At 45.5% G+C, this 19,479-nt stretch overlaps 1 protein-coding gene across 2 annotated transcripts; it reads left to right on the top strand.

The window, feature by feature from the left end:
• Positions 1-4,665: 4,665 nt before the first annotated feature.
• Positions 4,666-18,786, top strand: thbs1b (thrombospondin 1b). 2 transcript variants are annotated; one of them, XM_044049162.1, is made up of 23 exons: positions 4,666-4,897; positions 4,985-5,064; positions 5,212-5,771; positions 6,014-6,089; positions 6,431-6,514; positions 6,607-6,716; positions 7,219-7,344; positions 8,911-9,007; positions 9,882-10,055; positions 10,444-10,620; positions 10,719-10,892; positions 10,982-11,109; positions 11,208-11,360; positions 11,584-11,802; positions 12,082-12,189; positions 12,575-12,734; positions 13,863-13,981; positions 15,180-15,414; positions 15,509-15,736; positions 15,823-16,094; positions 16,198-16,295; positions 16,498-16,637; positions 16,736-18,786. In XM_044049162.1, the coding sequence occupies exons 2-23, from the start codon at positions 5,001-5,003 to the stop codon at positions 16,741-16,743; spliced, it is 3,510 nt and encodes a 1,169-aa protein (XP_043905097.1). In that variant the 5' UTR covers positions 4,666-4,897; positions 4,985-5,000; the 3' UTR covers positions 16,744-18,786. The 2 variants fall into 2 exon arrangements, with proteins under 2 accessions (XP_043905097.1, XP_043905096.1); XM_044049161.1 differs by having other exon boundaries at positions 4,982-5,064.
• The last annotated feature ends 693 nt before the right edge of the window (positions 18,787-19,479 follow it).

Here is a 19,479-nt window from a genome sequence, read left to right as displayed (position 1 = left end):
ATGCGTTCATCAACTGTCCCAATTTTCCTTTTCTGCTATCATCAGCTCCATCTTTGTGATGAATGAGGAAAAGAGCAAATACAGACTTTATGTCATGTTGGATTTAGTGCAACTAGGACGTGGTGAAAAAAAGACCCTGTGACGTCTTCTGAGTTTAATTTGGAAGTATAGGGCGTGGGATTAACTTCAGAACTTCATGAAGTGGTAGCAGATTGCGGTCATTACATTCTTCTTCTTCTTCTAGTTTAAAACATGACTCAGAATCAGGAATTGGAACTGGACTAGTCAAGTCAATAACCCCGTCAGACCCCGGCATACCTCAGAAACCAATGGTGAGTTCATCCTCTATCAGTTTAGCACAGAGCACCACTTTCCAACTAAGTATGACACGGCTTCGAGTCAACGTCGAGCACAACAGAACACAACCCTGAAATGACCTGCGGTATCACGTTTATCTTTACGAGGAAATCTTGAATGAAATACAGTTGGAAGCCGTGTTCAGGGCTTTGGAGAGCCAGAGTTCAGGCCTGGGTCTGCGGGTCAGGACCTGAAGCTGAGGGCTGAGGAAGAATGTCGTCAGCTGTCATGAGACGTTAGTCAGTGCAACGTCTTTTCCTGTGTGTGCAAGTAAATGCTACATTGATTTTGTCTTGTGTGCATTCTCTTCAAGTCGCACGTTTACCGTGTGTTCTGAAACGTCTCTCCTGTCACGACTCGCCCTCGCTCCTCGTCTCCTTCCCTCGTACTTTCCCTTTCCCTCTTCTCCTGATTTGCATTCTTTCCCTCTCTTTCCCCTCATTTTTGTGGGACATGTAGCAAAAAACATGAGAAATAGGGTCATAAGGAAGATGACGTGCAAGTGTGTGTGTGTGTGTGTGTGTGTGTGTACACTTTTATGACCCTTTTCCAGCATAAACGCTGACCTTATCAGGACCGGCAAATTGTCATGGAGACCAAAAATCTGGTCCTGATGAGGCAGAATTTCAGAGGAACTGGCTATGGATAGTGTTTTGTTTAGGCTGTCCAAATGCCCAGAGAAAAACTGCTACACAAACCTGTTAGTGTGTGTGTGTGTGTGTGTGTTTACTGTACACACTGTGTGTGTGTGTGTGTCAGCATTCTCCTTGATACTTTTATTTATATTTTCTTCGGCCAAAAACGGCAGAAAGTTTTTCCTCCTCCGCTTGTTTTGTACCACGTGTTCTTTCCTCTTCACGTAGCGAGTTTACAAAACAACAAGCCAACACTAACGCGAGCCTTAAATGAGCTTAAACAAGCTCCCAGATCTGACACCAGCAGTTAGACCACGTGTTCACGTAGGTCAGCGCATTCCCAAACCTGCTGATCTTCCACGATACATCCCAGCGTGCAGAAGTCAAAGCTTGCGGCTGATGCGTCCCCGGGCGGGGAACAACTCGCCACAGTCTCCATCAGCGTGTCTGATCTGAAGACAGAGACTGACAGGCACCACTGGAGTCACCTCAGCCGTGACCTCAGGACCCCTCAGGCTATCGGCTCCATCGCAGGGGAGCGGCGCACACACCTGTCTGCTGACGCTCATCGCGCTGACAGCCGCAGCTTCGCGTATAAAAGGCAGCACAGTGGATAAATGACAGTGTGGTGTGTGAAGGGCTTACGTTTCCCTGTCACTGCCTGTGATTACTGATCGAAGGTGGAGCTGTTTACCTTCAGCAGGTGGTCAAAACATGGCGTGTAATTACACGGGACAGGACGGAGGACATTAATGTCCTCCTCTTACCCTTTTGAATTAATGTCCTGAAGTTCAAGTGAGTAGGAGTTACCACCAATGATAATCATATCACAGTCATGCAGGCGTAGTATGATATTTTTTTTTATAGCACACTGGTATCGGTATCGGTACTCTGTATTGGCGATACTCACAGCACAAGTATCAGAAGGGAAGAAATGGTATCGCAACATCTTTAGTGTTGTTGTTGTTGTTGTCGTTTTCCTCTTCCTGTGTGTTCATTTTGTGTCACGTGCATTTGTGACGTCACAAGAGCAGAACAGCCACTGGCATTATGCAGACGTAAGCATCCACACCAAGTGGAACGGTTCAGTTCGGTACAGTACAGTATGTCTTTTCATTGCGTTTCCATTAGGAATGGTACCAAAAATAACCGGCTACAACCGTTCCATTCGTTTGGCACCCTTCTATCGAGAAGTGGTCACGACTCGCGACGATGGTTCTGACGATGGTCAGCTGAGTGGGCGACAGAAATATCCCACGGAAGTCGAGGCAAACGCGTGCAGTCTATTCTCATGCGACGCTCGACGTCTCGTTGAGACAAACAGCCACAGACTGAGCAGGGAAAGAAGAGTCCCTGGATGTCCAATGTTGTCGGTTGCGTTGCGTTCAATGTTGTCATAAAAGGTCGAAACACAAGCCTGACCCAGGATGTTACCAGGTCAAACCTCACCGCACTGTACCATGATGGACACACAGTATTACACAGGTTCAAACAAATCCGGGTTATATCTCCTAATTTTAGTGTGAGAGGCTCTAGTGTCATCTAATGACGACACTAGGGATGTCCCGATCCGATATTGATATTGGATATCCGTCCGATATCAGCTAAAAAAACGCATATCGGATTATATCGGAGTGCCATTAGCACCATGCTAGCTCATGCTGAGGCGTGCTGCTAAAACAACATTATTTCATAAACCAGCGCCACCTTGTGTTTTAAATGTGTCCTGTACGTCTGCGGGGTCAGTCCTCGGGCTCCATGTTTACCTGCGGCACGAGTCACTCACCCTGGGCTAAATTGGGCTAATCCAAAATAGTGAAAACAGGGGACACGCTGTTACTTGTGAAACACGGGTGCTCTGAAAACACCCCCATGAGCACTTGGTACTTTCCTCCTGATGAAATTAACCATAGACTATGACGTTAACATGGCAAAAAATCCAATATTCTTACGTTGAAGTTTAAAATGGATGTAACCCACTGGTTAATAATAAATGGGTCAGTTTTTAGACTACTGTTTAAGTAATATCACTTGATCAAGCCTATTCTAACATTCCACATGACAAAATAAGTCAATAAAGTATGTATGATTCGTACTGATATTGTATCGGATCAATATCGGTATCGGCTAATACTCAAGGCTGCAATATCGGTATCGTATCGAAAGTGAAAAAGTTGTATCGGGACATCCCTTGATGACACCGCACACGCCTGACTTTCTGCGTTACCACGTCATAAAAGTCTTCTTCTTCTATGGCAACAAAAGCCAAACTATTTCTATTTAAAGCCATAAAACGCTTGGTGAATGTTTGCACACTCTCCCGACGTGTTGGTAAACTGGTAACACACGACAGGTATGAACTCCATACCACACCACAGCGTGCAGAGGAGCCAGTAGCAGCCTGACGGATTATGTTACAGAAATGAATCAGTTCCAGACGTGAATGACTTCCAGAAAAGCGACTTCTGCTCGTGTCTGGGAAAAGTGCCAACAGATTTACAGTGGAAGTTCAAGACGATGTATTCAACTCACCGTGAGTCAGTGCAGGTAACACGGAGATTAACAGTAATTGTGTTAGTCAGTGGTTTAATAAATGATCCTGCGGCATATAGAAAACGAAGCATCAGCTTAAACACTAGGAAAGGGCTCAATTAAAGGGCTTGCACAGCTCAATGATTAACTAACAACCATATTATTGTAGGTTAATATGAATTCTTGCAACATTTCTGAGCTCACCATGTGGAAACATTTAATAATAGAAGCTTTAAGTGTGCATTGATCAGGGGTTTCACATACATTAACATTATTTTTACATTCAGAATTCCATTAGAGCAGAGTTGGAGGTGTTTTTTTTAATGTTCAATGATGTTAAATAAGCAGCGCACTGCTCCTTGTTCATGATGTCAGTGTGCATCTACTGTAAGCGTCAGTCCCAGGTGAGCTGCAGCACAACTGCACCCCGTCCTGCCTCGGGCGCCTCTCCACTGACAGCACGTCGGCTCCTAGCGGTCAGAGGTGGAACTGCAACAGGCAGAGTTTAAAAAATTCAAAGTTGCATTTCTTTTTTGCTGAACTTTTGCTGGCGTTGTCTCTCACAGAAACATTATAGGCACACGTGTGCGTCATGTGGAATTACGCCGGAAATATGTTGCAGATGTCGATGATTTGGTGGGGCCACGAGGACACCGTGATCATATTAAAGGTGTAATGCGGCAAAACGGATGCCGTATAGGAGCTCCAGTATAATTTCATATAATGGAATCATTTCAGTCATTTCAGTGTGGAGGCCTGGTGAAATAAAACAGGAGCAACTTTTACGTGACTTTTTTGGGGGAATTCTTTTCACATGTGCATACCAGAGAAACTGTGTGTGTGTGTGTGTGTGTGTGTTTGTCAAGAAAACACGGTCATTTTCATTTGCGTTGTGGAGAATCTCTGAGATGGAAATGCCCTGAGAGGAGTGATGGATGCACGCGAGTGAGAGGAGACACTGCTCCATTAATGTCTCTCTCTCTCCCTCACAATCTCTCTCTCTCTCTCTCTCTCTCTCTCTCTCTCTCTCTAAACTAAGAGGATAAGCTCTTCCCTTTTTTCTCCCCTCTTTCCCTGATTGGACGAGCCCATTTCTTAGGAATGGCATCAAACTATTTAAATAGCACTTTGTCCACACTCTTTGCTTAAAAAGGGAGATTTTTCTTCAGCAGCCAACACTCAGTGAGGACACGTTTGGTTTCCATCAAGAAAAAATAACTAATTCATCACAATTCATTTTCAGTTATTTCTTCCCCCCCTTTTTTTTCGCACTGGGACATATTAACTTTCTTGAGTGGACTTTGTGCACATTTCCTGTGGGATTTTATTACCTTTTGTTTTGTTTTGTGTGAGGCTGTTTCTCTGTCGAACAGGTGAGTGGAAGGAGACATTCTGAGTGCGTTCATGATTCTGCTTCCAAATATAATGAGTGTTTTGTTTTGTCGTTGGTGACACAGCAGCAGGTGATTCATCATCATGAAGCTGACAGGAATATTTTTGCTATTGATGCTTTGGCGCTGTGAGAGCGCGAGGATCGCAGGTGAGTTTGGATGATGACGAGTTTTGAAATATTATGTATTATGATTTAAAAATGTAGAACAGAGTGTGTGTGCGTGCGTGTGAGAGAGAGAGAGAGGGGGGGTTCCACGAGACAAGTGCCTGAGTGCCTGTCATTCTTTATCCGCAGAGAGCCGAGACGACAACAGCGTGTACGACTTGTTTGAGCTCATCCAAGTCCCCAGGAAGAACCACGGGGTCACTCTGGTGAAAGGAGACGACCCTTACAGCCCCGCCTACAAGATCCTCAACCCGGACCTGATCCCCCCGGTCCCCGAGAGCGCCTTTAGGGACCTGATCGATTCCATCCACGCCGAGAGGGGCTTCCTCCTGCTGCTCAACTTCAAGCAGTCCAAGCACACCAGGGGCAGCCTCCTGACCGTGGAGAAGCGCGACGGCTCCGGACCCGTGTTCGAGATCGTCTCCAACGGCAAGGCGAACACCTTGGACATAGTTTACTCCACCGAGAACAAGCAGCAGGTGGTTTCCATCGAGGATGTGGACCTGGCTACGAGTCACTGGAAGAATATCACGCTGTTCGTGCAGGAGGACCGCGCGGTGCTGTACGCGGGATGCGACGAGGTCAACTCGGCGGAGTTGGACGCGCCCATCCAGAGCATCCTGGCGCAGGAGACGCCGGCGAGCGCGCAGCTCAGAATTGGCAAAGGAGCGGTGAAGGACAGGTTCATGGTGAGAGCGCGAGAGCGAGAGCGAGAGCGCGAGCGCGAGCTCGCGGGGCAACGAGACATAGAGATTTAGAGAGTTAGAACACAAATGTGGCTGGTGCCATCATGCGTAAAAACGCACTGATGCGTAAAAACGCATGATGATTTATAGTAGTTCAGCATAAATTGACAGATTGTGTATATATATCAGGCTGTGCTTTTGCTGACATGGTTGATTTCATCTTGCCCCGGGCTTTCTTTCTGCAGGGGGTCCTTCAGAACGTGCGCTTTGTGTTTGGAACAACGCTGGATGCCATCCTCCGCAACAAAGGATGCCAACGCTGTGAGTAATCACAGCCGATAGATAGATACTGCCCTGTGCCTTGGCTCACAGTTTGCTTCATGTACCACCAAGTCCCAACAAGCCTAGAGTCAAGGCTGAAAAAAGCCTGAAAGTGCCCGGGGAGCTGTTTATCACTTGTCACAGAGAGATGCCAGGTTAATATTAATCTGTAGAAGGGCTCGAGTGCATACAATAATTACAAACTAATAACTTTTAATGATAATTTATTGCACTGTGGGATGTATAATATTCAGGATAAATACTTCTCTGTCATAAATCACTGTGTGCAGATATGTGACGTGATTCATAGAACAGTCTCTCTTTCTTTTTTTTTCTCCCAGCAATTACGTCTGACACCATAATCCTGGAGAACCTCAACGGCTCGTCCGCCATCAGAACAGACTACACTGGACACAAGACCAAAGGTGAGTGTGTAGTCCGGGTCAAATCTGTGGACTTTCTGAGAGGAGAACGAGTTGTGACGGTTGACTGATGTCCTTTGCTCCTTCCTGTGAAGACCTGCAGATGGTGTGTGGCTTCTCCTGCGATGACCTGGTGAGCATGTTCAAGGAGCTGAAGGGCCTCGGTGTGGTGGTCAAGGAACTGTCCAATGAACTCAGGCAGCTGGTAAGAGACAGTGTGTGTGGGTTAATACTAGAGCTGCAACTAACGATTATTTTATATATTTTTTAAATATCAGGAAACCTTAAAACATGTTGGATCAGTGTTCGTCAAACCTGGAAATGATGATGCTCTCAAATGTCATTACTTTTAATGATTTTATTTGTTATGCAGAGCAAACAAATGAAGAAAATACTCACATTTAAGAAGCTTAAACCATCGGAAATCTTGTTTTAATCATGAAAAAAGCTTTGAACCAATTAATCGATGATCAAAATAGTTTAGTAATGATTCATCGATTCATTGTTTCAGCTCTAGTTAATACCAATCGTACAGATACGTTCCTGTAAGGACAAGCACATCTTAACTATTAGTTATCAAGGTGTTCAGTTGTCACATTATTCTTTAATGTGGTTCCCAGGTATGGTGGTATTTGCTGAGTCACTGAGACAATAAAACTATCACAACGTCTGTGTGTCCCTCCCTCCCTCCCTCCCTCCCTCCCCAGACGGCTGAGAACAAGCTGATTAGAGACTACATCCCCATCCACAACGGCGTCTGCATCCACAACGGCATCGTGCACAAGAACAAAGACGAGTGGACGGTCGACGACTGCACCCACTGCACTTGTCAGGTGAGATCTCCCATTATCTCGCTTTTGACTCGTCTGAGCACTCGTGCACACAGGGCGACCGGCGCAGAGGCGCACATGCTGAACGCCACTCAGCGGCTCTGGTCAGTAATGAGTGGCGTGAAGGCCTGGCAGAAGGCCAGCAGCCTCCCCCCGTGCTAATGAGAGGTCTGTTGTCTGAAGTTAATCTCGAGTGCAGCCTGAAGGAACTTGACCAGACTTTAAGTGATACATTGCTGGTAATTTGACCCGTCCTTGGCTCTGACAAGCAGGAGGGGGAGGAGGAGGAGGAGGGGGAGGAGGGGGAGGGATCAGGTGCAAAACACTGTATTTGGAATGCATTTCGCTGTACGGTCCAACCACAAGGTTGGCCCCTCCCTAAAAAAAAAGTACAGTCACTTCAAAATCCATGAAAGACAATGAGGAAAAGTAACATTGTGTTAAAAGCCAAGGGAAAGAAGTGCATTTTTACAATAGATATTACAACAAAAACAACTTAACGTGGCCACGGATAGGCTTTACTTTCTGCTTCTCTTTCATAGACCTGTTTGAAAAGGGAAGCCCAGGAAGTAGCAGTTAGCCACCAGGGGGCGACTCCTCAACTCAGTTGGAATGGTCTACTTCTCCCTCGATTTTATAACATCAGGAATTACCTTCTGTAGATTGTGATGGTCTCAATCCCTACTTTCACGTCCTCTGTAAGAGAACATCACGTCTGTTTTTAGAGGAGTGTAGATTGAGAAAGATGGCACCAGTGTGATTGACAGCAGGTGTTGTTCCATAGGTGCCTCGTGGTTGCTTCCATGGTTTAAAGCCAGGGTGGGAAAAAAAGAGATTTCCAAACAGGCAGCGCCTCATGTGGGCACTAATCAGCTTCACTTCCTGATTTCCTCCTCTGCGCCGCAGTCGACGTGACTTCCTCTCTCCTCTCGCTCAGTGAGCTGCATAGTTAGAGGCAGCTGTGCTTCCTGAATTATTTACAGTGCGCCCACACAGGTTGCGCTGGCACACGCTCAGTGCCCAGTGAGGTCGGCTCCTTCCCGGTGACACCGACTTCCATGATTAGAGCTGTGGCCTCATCCTCACGCTGCTCTGACCCAGAGAGCAGAGCAGGTGTTTGTCTGCAGGGGTGTTTCTTTAATGTCGGGGCATGGTGGTCAATCTGTGGTGACTCACATGGTGAGAAGGTACCACGGATCTGGACCAAGACTTAAAATATAAATCATGACCTCACGGCGCTCGCTCATTTAAATGGAGGTTTACGCCACAATCAACGCCGCATTAGCAACAGGGAGATTCGGTTCAGTATCTGGGCAGAATTGAAAGGACCACTTTTAAATATAAACAGGTCTCTGTTACATTACGAAGGATGACTAAAAACACACAAATAAAATGTGTAAAATGTCCTTCTGCTGCTGGTGTATACACACAAATGCTCCCTCAATCAGGTGGTTTTGGCAGAGTAATAACATCAACTACAACAGTGCATGTCTATAAAAGGTAGACTGGTGTTTTACTGTATATCTGTGCTTGTGTTTAACAAATGATTGAACGTCTGTGTCTGTGCAGAACTCTTCGACCGTGTGCCGCAAGATCTCCTGCCCCCTGATCCCCTGTGCTAATGCTACAGTTCCTGATGGAGAGTGCTGCCCCCGCTGTGGAACACGTAAGCATTCCCCTGTGTTCTCTGGCGAAACCAGCAAAGCCGTAGGAAAAGCACATTGTGACTGCAGTTACGCGAAACCCCCGCAATGTCTAAATGCGACTCACAGATGACGATTCAAACACCGCTTCATTCACCGTGCGAGCCGTTTCTGGATTATTTGCCATATAAAACAAAAACAAACAAAAAAAAAAGAAGCCACAAGTATTTCCCCGTGATGTAAAGGTTTATATGCGAGAGAAAACGCGTCCATCTCAGCGACGATTGAACTGCACCAACATCCGAGTAAATGAAAGGGTGCCTATGTGTTTGGAACATAAGGCGCTTTGTGCTCCAAACATCATTGGAGCTTAACGTTTAAAAACGGCTGCAATTTGCTAAATTGGTTGGAGCGGGACGGAAAATTGCTCGGCTGTTTAGTGGAGTCCTTCTCCCCGCGTGAGGGAAAGTGACATGTTCCTCATACCTATGCAAGTTTGGCTGCAGCACCTCCCTAAAAGCTAAATAAACAGGGGGAGCCGACGTTTATCCCGACCTCAGCCACTTGTTGAAGTCATTACATACCCAGGGCCGTGTTTGTAAAATGTGTTTCCTCTTTAGGAAAACATTAGTTGATGGGGCATCCCTGTGTATCCCGAGGACAGTGGCTCCTTCTGTTTCCACATGTTCTCTCAGTGTGTGAGTCTCTGCCCTCCCTCTCAACAGAAGGCCTTCTCTCCGTCCAAGCCACAGCTAAATCCGCGCTATTACTCCTTTTTTTTAGGCTTGCGGGGTGTTTGTGAGGGGGTGCCGCCTCACTGGAATACTTCTTTTATTGTCTCCCTCTTGCTCGCGCTCATATTCTCTCTCTCTCTCTCTCTCTCTCCCTCCTTCTCAGCGAGTGACTATGCAGAGGACGGCTGGTCGCTGTGGTCTGAATGGACCCATTGTTCCGTGTCCTGTGGGCGGGGCATCCAGCAGCGCGGGCGCTCCTGCGACCGTATCAATAACAACTGCGAGGGCACCTCCGTGCAGACCCGCGACTGCTACCTGCAGGAATGCGACAAACGCTGTGAGTCAACGCAAAACGTCTGCTTGGATGGACTGTACGTAAAAGATATTAAAGGCATCACCTGCAAACAGACACCTGATGAGGATGAGACCGGCTGTCAGTGACACTGGTATCAACTCACAAGTGTCATGCACTGTTTATTTTCTTTTAATGACCTCAATTTCAATTAATGATGAACTAAAACTAGTGATAAGGACCAAAATGCCTTTCATTATAAATTAAGTGAGATAGACACTCTTTTAAATGGAGCTCTTTCTGCAACCAGTGGAGTCGCCCCCTTGTGGCTTACTGCTTCCTATCTCCAAGACTGCATCCATTATTGTAAACACTCCAGTTTTCCTCGTCCCGATAATTGACCCCCTGTCCTTCCTTTTTTTTGGGCCGCCAGTCAAGCAGGACGGCGCCTGGAGCCATTGGTCACCCTGGTCTTCCTGCTCGGTCACCTGCGGTTCTGGTGTCATCACACACATCCGCCTCTGCAACTCGCCCACCCCTCAGCTCGGAGGCAAGGACTGCGCGGGAGAGGGCCGTGAAACCAAGAAATGTCAGATGCCTTCATGCCCCAGTGAGTTTTTTTCATCCAGCGTTCACTGCATGGAAGCATTTATGAATTCTGTAAGGCAGGGATTGCATTTAAACATGTTTTCTCTCTCTCCCTCTCAGTCAATGGGAACTGGGGGCCCTGGTCTCCATGGGACACCTGCAGTCTCACGTGTGGAGGCGGCGATCAGACTCGAAAACGTCTGTGCAATAATCCTGCGCCACAATACGGTGGCAAAGAGTGTATTGGGGAAGACAAAGACACCCAGAAATGTAACAAGAAAGCCTGTCCCATTGGTGAGACGTTTGTAATTTTGCTTTTTTTTCACCTGAAAGACTCACAGTAAATGATGGATTCATAATAACCCAGTTTGGTTTTTTTTTAGATGGATGTCTGTCCAACCCGTGCTTTGCTGGAGCAAAGTGCACCAGTTTCCCCGATGGTTCCTGGAAATGTGGCAAGTGTCCCGCTGGCTACACCGGCAACGGCATCAAGTGTAAAGACATCGACGAGGTAAACATTTTTAAACTTGACGTTTGTTTTCTGTCGGGAAGGAGACCGACGAGTGTTCCGCTCAAATGCTCTTTTTGTCCCGTCCCCCCCAAAAACAGTGCAAAGAGGTGCCAAACACTTGCTTCGAGTTCAACGGTGTGCACCGCTGCGAGAACACAGAACCGGGCTACAACTGTCTTCCCTGCCCTGCTCGCTACTCAGGACCCCAGCCCTTTGGCAAAGGTGTGGAGCAAGCTGCTGCTAATAAACAGGCAAGTACAGTCTTGAGCAAAGAAGCAAACGCTCTGACGGGAAGAAATACAAGTTGATGAGACGCACGATAAATAAACACTGATAAGAAGAATGGTTGTGTAAGGCACCACATGCGTCGCCCCAGGGCAAGACCGGGCCCTACTTAACAGAAGAGAGCAGAAGGCCATGAATAATCGACCGTCTGATCACCGATTGTTCACACTGTGCCTCGCTGTCCCTCAGGTGTGCACACCTCGCAACCCCTGCCTCGACGGAAGCCACGACTGCAACAAAAACGCCCGCTGCAATTACCTCGGACACTTCGCCGAGCCCATGTTCCGCTGCGAGTGCAGGCCCGGTTTTGCTGGCAACGGTCACATCTGCGGAGAGGACACGGATCTGGACGGATGGCCGAACGCCGACTTGGTCTGCGTGGAGAACGCCACCTACCACTGCAAAAAGGTGGGTCACTCTGGAGCAGCGGCAAAGTCACTGAAAGGCCCCGTGTGTAAGAATTAGTGACATCTAATGGTGAGACTGCAGATTCCACAGCAGAGAACTAGGACGGTACAAGGCCCTAAATGACAATAATCAAATGATCTTAAAGCGTTTATACACTTATCCAATGTTTGCCAATAAAACCACCTAAATGTTACACACTGCACATTTCATAGAGCTGAATTTACTTGCTTGTCGGTTTTTGTACAACCACTGAGTTTCTGACCTTGTCCATTTTATCAGGACAACTGCCCCAACCTTCCCAACTCTGGGCAGGAAGATTACGATAAGGACGGCATTGGAGACGCTTGTGACAGCGATGATGACAATGATGGCATTCCTGACGACAGGGTGAGCAAAAACCTCTGCAAATGTGGCCATAAAAGGGCACAAGGGATTCTGTGTGTGTGTGTGTGACTGTGATTTTTGCATTCATCTTTCATGCTGTCTAATAAAAGGGCAGGTGGAGAGAGGGAGGGAGAGAGGGAGGGGAGGCTCAGCAGGAAAGCAAATGTTTCTCCTTTCCCTGAGCCAAAACCTCAAATTCCATTAAATTCTGACAACTGAAGAACGGCTCTGAAGGAGCTGCACTGTGTTTGCTAATCCCAGCAAAAAAAAAAAAGACGCCCAAAAATGAAGCAGCTTTCATTCTGCGTGGCTTTGCCTCCGTAAATGGGCAGAACTCGCACAAAGGCGGCAAAATAACTCTCTTTATGTTGTGCTTTTTATGAAACAGGACAACTGTCCATTCATCTACAATCCCAGGCAGTATGATTATGACCGTGATGATGTGGGTGACCGCTGCGATAACTGCCCCTACAACAGCAACCCAGACCAGACTGACACAGACAACAATGGAGAGGGAGACGCCTGTGCTGTGGACATTGACGGAGATGGTGAGTTTGTTCCCAGGGAAGCTCAGCTTCCTCTAAAATGCCGTCAGATATGCACTGTGTTGTATTCGTCACTAGTTTGTTCAGAATCAGCCGTTTATCACGCATGACGGATGGTCTTACGTGATTTTCGTATTCACGGGCAACTGTGGCAAAAAACATCACTTCCATGGAAGCTCAGCTTCCCCTGGGAGTCAATGCAGCAGAGGGAGGGTGCGGACTGGAGGAACTGTCTGAAAGGCGGAACCAGTTTTTGATTGACAGCGTTGCAGAAACATACACAACAGTCCTGTGTGGACTTTGCGAGGAGACGTATGTAGACAGATAGCTGGTGGTTGTGTGTCATTTGCTCTTCAATATAGCCCATTTTCATTTGTACATATACACTGTAAACAAAAACACTATTATAGCATTTCAGCTGTACATAATGAGTGTGTTGTTCCTTATTTTAGTTATTCTTTGCAGAATTTATGTAAGAATTTATGTATAAATACCTGGGCCTGAAGTAAGCTTCCCCTGTTTCAAAGACCAGCAGCCGCCACTGTATGTTCCCATGTGTAAACCCCATTTCCAGATAATGTGGAATACCTATAATATTTCAAATCTGTAATTTGCGGTTCATTTGAGCCCTAATACAAACCCAAAGTACAAAGAAAGGATTTGCATTGTTTTCACTGGTTACTCATGCCTCCTGAGGGCTCATGCACATGCAGCAGCTGTTACCACCCTTGCCCTTGGCTCCCCTCCGACTCCAGTAATATCTCACAATATTATGAACCATCATTGGTGAAAGACCTAAGTTCTTTGCAGTCTTGAGCTGAGAAATGTTGTCTTGGAACTCACTGTCAATTCCCTCTTGTGCCAAGTTTGGCACAAGGCAGTAAGCCACAACTCGTCTTTGCTTGCTGAGACTGAGCCCTTGTGCCTCAGTGGGTGCTCCTTTTATACCTAATCCTGATACCCTTACCTGTTACAAGGTCGTTTGCAAATAGTGGAATCTTCCAAAACAGTATCACTCGCACAACCATCTCAGTCCCAACTGTCCCAACTAATGGTTTTTAGTTACGTGCATTTTTAAAGTGTCCCAACTTCTTTTTTTTAAATATCTGAAATTGGTTTTCCATCCCCCAGGTATTCTAAACGAGAAGGACAATTGTCCCTATGTGTACAATGTTGACCAAAGAGACACAGACTTGGATGGAGTCGGAGACATGTGTGACAACTGCCCTCTGGAGCATAATCCCGATCAGGTGTGTGGACACATACGCATACACACTCACTGTCTTTCTTTCCATTTGCTTCCACCTCACTCACCAACAATGGTCCACATTCATCGCCACTATTTTCTCTATAGCTCAGCATATATTCTCTCTTTCATTCGAAAGCCTCGGTGATTAGCCCTGTGTTGCTGTCTAAGCTTTATCACGCCATGTAAAAAGGTAGAGTAAATCCCGTGCGCAGCTCAAGGGCACATCAGTTAAATAAGGCATGGTGGGGGGGGCTGGGATTTTTCAATGGCCCATTGACGTTCACTGGCTAATGTGGGGAAGGAGGCCCCTGACTGGCCCTGGGCTGTGGTCCAGGCCCTGTCTGTGCAATACGGGTCTGCTCAGTTCACCTGTGCCATGCTACACTGACAAATATGAATGTGTTGCGTGAAAAGCGAGATCGAGAAGAAAGATGTGGGAAAGTGGAGAGCATCCAATTTCATTTCTATGCCATTTTATTATTTTAAAGACTTGCACACTGCATTTACAGGCATGCCGTGTCTTGGGCACGTCATTATTTGTTTTTTGTTGTTGTACACCAACCCAAATTCGTTCAGCCCAATGTCTTTCCATTTGTCCCATTGGCCTTATTTTTTTTCTTATTGCGCAAGGTTTGTGTAATTTGCCTTTTCCTGTGGATGCCACTAATACTCAACAAGTAACTTACATGGGGAAGCGAAACAGTCGTGTGATTATCAGTAGCTTAGAAACTTCCATAGATAGATATTTATCTTTTATTTAGCCAGGAAGGTCCCATTGAGACACAAGATCTCTTCTTCCAGGTAGTCCTGGTCAAGATAGTGGCACAAACAGTAACAGAGATGAAAGAATTTCAGATATAAAACTCACAACAGAATATAGAATGTCAAAGGAAGTCGTTAAAAGGAGAGTAAAAAAGAGAGACATAATAAAAGTAAAGTGCAGAAGTAGAAAAGCCATACCAACAAGCTCCTTAACCCGAACCCCTCAAAAAGGCTGTAAAACAACATGTTTCTGTCACGGCGGTCCATAAAAGACCTTTGAGGGTGTAGAAAGCAGAAGGATTGGAGACGAAGGCAAAGGAAAGTGAGGAGAGATGAGGGAACCTGAAGTTTCACCAAGCTAACATAAGTGATTGGATTCCATCTTTCCTTCACCACCATTTTAACTCTAACACCAAAAAAACGTTTCACCATCACAGGTGGATTCAGATGACGACCGTGTGGGAGACAAGTGTGACAACAACCAAGACATCGATGAGGATGGACATCAGAACAATCTGGACAACTGCCCATACATCCCCAACGCAAATCAGGCTGACCACGACAAGGACGGCAAGGGAGACGCCTGTGACCATGACGACGACAATGACGGCATTCCTGATGAAAAGGACAACTGCAGACTGGCCTTCAACCCCGACCAACTGGACGAAGATGGTAAGCTACCCACGCCATGTTTCAACCCTAAAGCAGATGCAGTGATGAAGCTCACAGGTTTGTTTTATAATACATTTGTAACTGTGTTTTTCAGGTGATGGCCGTGGAGATGTTTGCAAACATGACTTTGACCAAGACAACGTGCCTGACATCTACGACGTGTGTCCGGAAAACTTTGGCATTAGCGAAACAGACTTCCGCAAGTTCCAGATGGTTCCTCTGGATCCCAAAGGCACCTCCCAGATTGATCCTAATTGGGTAGTACGCCACCAGGGCAAAGAGCTTGTCCAGACCGTCAACTGTGACCCTGGCATCGCTGTTGGTGAGTAGCACGTGTGCAATTGTTTAAAGAATTGTGAAAACAGTCTTTTTTGGGAACTGTCCCCTAACTTGATTCCCCTTCTTCAGGGTACCACGAGTTCAATGCGGTGGACTTCAGTGGGACTTTCTTCATCAACACAGAGAGGGACGACGATTACGCTGGCTTTGTGTTTGGCTACCAGTCAAGTTCCAGGTTCTACGTGGTGATGTGGAAGCAGATCACACAGACCTACTGGTCCAATAAACCCACTAAGGCCCAGGGTTACTCTGGCCTGTCCATTAAAGTAGTCAATTCCACCACTGGTCCAGGAGAGCACCTCAGAAATGCCCTCTGGCACACTGGGAATACGCCTGGACAGGTAAGACAATGGCAGTTTCATCTTCGAGTGGTTGATTTTGTAAAAATGTTTTCAGGGAGTTGTAAAAAGATAACCCCATTTCTGTATTTTGTCCATGCTTTAGGTCCGCACTCTCTGGCATGACCCCAAGAATGTCGGTTGGAAAGACTTCACTGCCTACAGATGGCATCTGATCCACAGGCCGAGAACAGGACATATTAGGTGGGCACATCATTCTGAATAGTCTGTGAAGGTTCTCAGTCTTCCAGGCCATTGTATCTTCAAGAGAGTAGATAGACGCAACTGAACTTGGTAACTCGAGCAAGTACAGTTGGTCCATGTCTGCATTCTTGACGTCCTCCAAGACGTTTGCACCCTACATGTGTCTGAAATCCAAGCTCAAATGTTTCCTGCGTTTTCACAGAGTCGTCATGTACGAGGGCAAAAAGATCATGGCCGATTCTGGTAGCCTCTACGACAAGACCTACGCGGGCGGCAGGCTAGGTCTTTTCGTCTTCTCGCAAGAGATGGTTTACTTCTCTGACCTCAAGTATGAATGCAGAGGTAAGGATTGGTGTCATGTCAACCAACGTTTAAACGCAACACCTTGAATTCTTGTCCACGGCCGTCCTCTGACATTGTGTCTCTCTCTCTTTTGACAGATGCATAAACGCGTGGCGTGGAAGTTCTGAGGAATGCACCTTTTTTTTGTTGTTGTATAAAGTATGAACTTATGTATTCTGATGCAAAGTCCAGGGACCGATATATCTCTGCAGCTCTTTCTTCTGTGGCACGCACACTTGAATGGGGTAAAGGGCATGTGGTCGGCCTCAGGGTAACTTGAAGCCGGTTTTGGGCAGCGTACCAACCGGCTGACTGCCAGTTGAGGATCAGAGAGCGCCTTCTCCTTCAGCCTTAGCATCCACATGGGCAGGGTGAGCTGGGGGAAAAGAAAACAGGCCCTCTAGCTTTGCCAGTAGGACAGCAACACCTTTTTATCCCGGCTCTGCCTGCTTTCCTGCTCTCTGAAAGACCTCATTCACCTCTATGTGGGCGCAGCTCCCCATAGACAACTATGCACTTCCAAGCCTTTCCATCTCTCTCTCTCTCTCTGTCTCTTAATCTATCACTTTACCTCTCTTCTCTGACCTGTGTGTCTTTCTACTTTATCTTCTGGATGGACACTCCAAAGAAAGAAAGAACCGATGAAACATTCCCCTTTGCTCTACCACATCTGCCAGGACGTAGATCCTGAACGACACAACTTTTGAGGACCATTTGTTATTAAGGACTTTTGCGATTTAGGAAAACTTTTTTGGGGAATTGAGAAGTTAAAAGATAAGGTGGGATGGAAGTTGTTGGCGTTTGTGTTCATGCATGTACTGTATGTGGAAGAGTGGAACAGGAATGAGATTTGACCCATTTTACCCCTAAGAAGCTTCAATAAGGTTAGGTAGTTTTATTTTTTGGAACACACACACATATACTGGGCTTTGTTGATTTTGTCTTTTTAAATGAACAACTCTCAGGGTGAGATGGAAGAAATGATCTGCTCAAAACAGAATCATTTTTTTTTAGACAAAAAAAAAGAAATTTTCTTATGCCAGTGAAATATTCCCTCTCTCAAACTAAAAACCCTTGTCACTGAAGAGATTTATCTCCCTCAGCTTTTGAGGATTTCTAATTGAAATGATGTAAATAAATACATGTAATTTATTGACTCTTGCCTACAGTGTAGGCAGCAAAGGAAATTTGAAAGCTCTGAGAAAGTTTTTGAAAAAAAGAAATCTATCCAATATCGGAATGAAAGTGGACTAAAAAATCGGGTACAGTCTGATGTCAAATGTAGAACACGTGTGCTATGTCAGCGTCGATCATCTCCCACCGCACAAAGTGAAGTCGGTATTCTCCGGATAGGTCTTTTATTTAGTATGAAGTGTATGACTGATGCGGCTTATTGTGTGCCTTTTCTTCAGAGAGAGATGAAAAAAAACAAACAATCTTTGACGTACAAATATTACCTCATTGCTGTTGTATAATTTGATCAGATGAAAAAAGAAAAACGACCATATTCCTTTTGAAATGATGGACTTCTTAGTGCTACTGTAGCATGAGCTGTAAATAGTGTGACATGTCATGTCTTAAAAAAGAAAAAGAAAACGCAACCAAACTCCCAAACTCTTGATCAAACCCAGTGAAAATGATGTTTAAATGGGAGGTTTCCTTTTATATATATATATATATATAAAAATAATTTTGCTTTATCATGTATGTCCATTGCTGTTTTTAGCAGATAAGTTATTGTTCTGTTTTGTCTTCGCTGTTTGTTTGAGGTTGATTTGTGTGTTTGTGTGCGCGAAAGTCTGTGTGAGTGTGTGAGTGTGTTTGTGTAGATAGAGGCTATTTAAAATAATTTATCTGGATTTGTTGCCTTACAAAAAAAGAAAAAAAAGAAATGGCACGTGTCCATCTGTATAAACGGTTTGCACACTGACGTGAGGATGTTCTGTTCTTTATCGTTTTTATCTTCTTTTTATTTTGTTGTTTTTTTGTTACTGTGTATCGATGTTACCATTATTTTTGTACAATTAGTTTGCTTGTCTGGAAACGTTTTGGTTTTTTCTTAGTTGTACAAAGCGGAAAATGCTGTTTTTATTAATAGCGACTATTTTGTTACATACTTCAAGACAATAAATAGTTGTTACAATTCTGACAAAGTGTTTGTTTTGTTTGTCTGACTTTGAATCCAACCTTGAATAGTGCAATTTGTAAGAATTGGTGAGACTGCAGGTCCTTGAAATCCTTGAAAGTTTGTAAGACATGGTGAGACTGCAGATTGGATTTCCAAGGGTCCTTGACATCCTTGAAAGTATATGAATTCGGAAAAAACAAGTCAACACCCTTGAAAGTTTTTTGTAAGAATTGGTGAGACTGCAGAGTGGGTTCCCACAGGTCCTTGAAATCCTTGAAAGTATATGAATTCGGAAAAAACAAGTCAACATCCACCAAAAAGTATTGCCCTAAATAGACATGGGTTTTTGAAAGTGCTTGGATTTTGTGCAAGAAGTTAATATTCAGGTAAATGTCTCCCTCGTTTGTTACGCCGCCACCTACTGTTTCATGCCCTGCATTGCTTGATGTACGTAGACGAGGCCTACGCAGAACAAATGTTGTGTTCTGTCTTTTGTCTCTCTCCGCCGTTGACGTGAGAATCGTGAGAACATGAGGGAGTAACATCAAGCAAGAGAGAACAAATTACGTGATGCCTGGGAAATAAAAATTCCAAGATTTCTGGTTCACTACAAAGATTGGCTTTGAATAAGATGGACCATGGCCATGGACGAATCGCCTCTTTCAAGTTGCCCACCCATCTTAAGCTGTGTCAGCACATTTGGTCCTTAAAGTT

The sequence above is a fragment of the Solea senegalensis genome, linkage group LG17, assembly GCF_019176455.1.
Source record: "Solea senegalensis isolate Sse05_10M linkage group LG17, IFAPA_SoseM_1, whole genome shotgun sequence".
Classification (NCBI taxonomy): domain Eukaryota; kingdom Metazoa; phylum Chordata; class Actinopteri; order Pleuronectiformes; family Soleidae; genus Solea; species Solea senegalensis.
The sequence above is the reverse complement of the archived record's forward strand: the minus strand, read 5'-3'. Positions and strand labels throughout refer to the sequence as shown.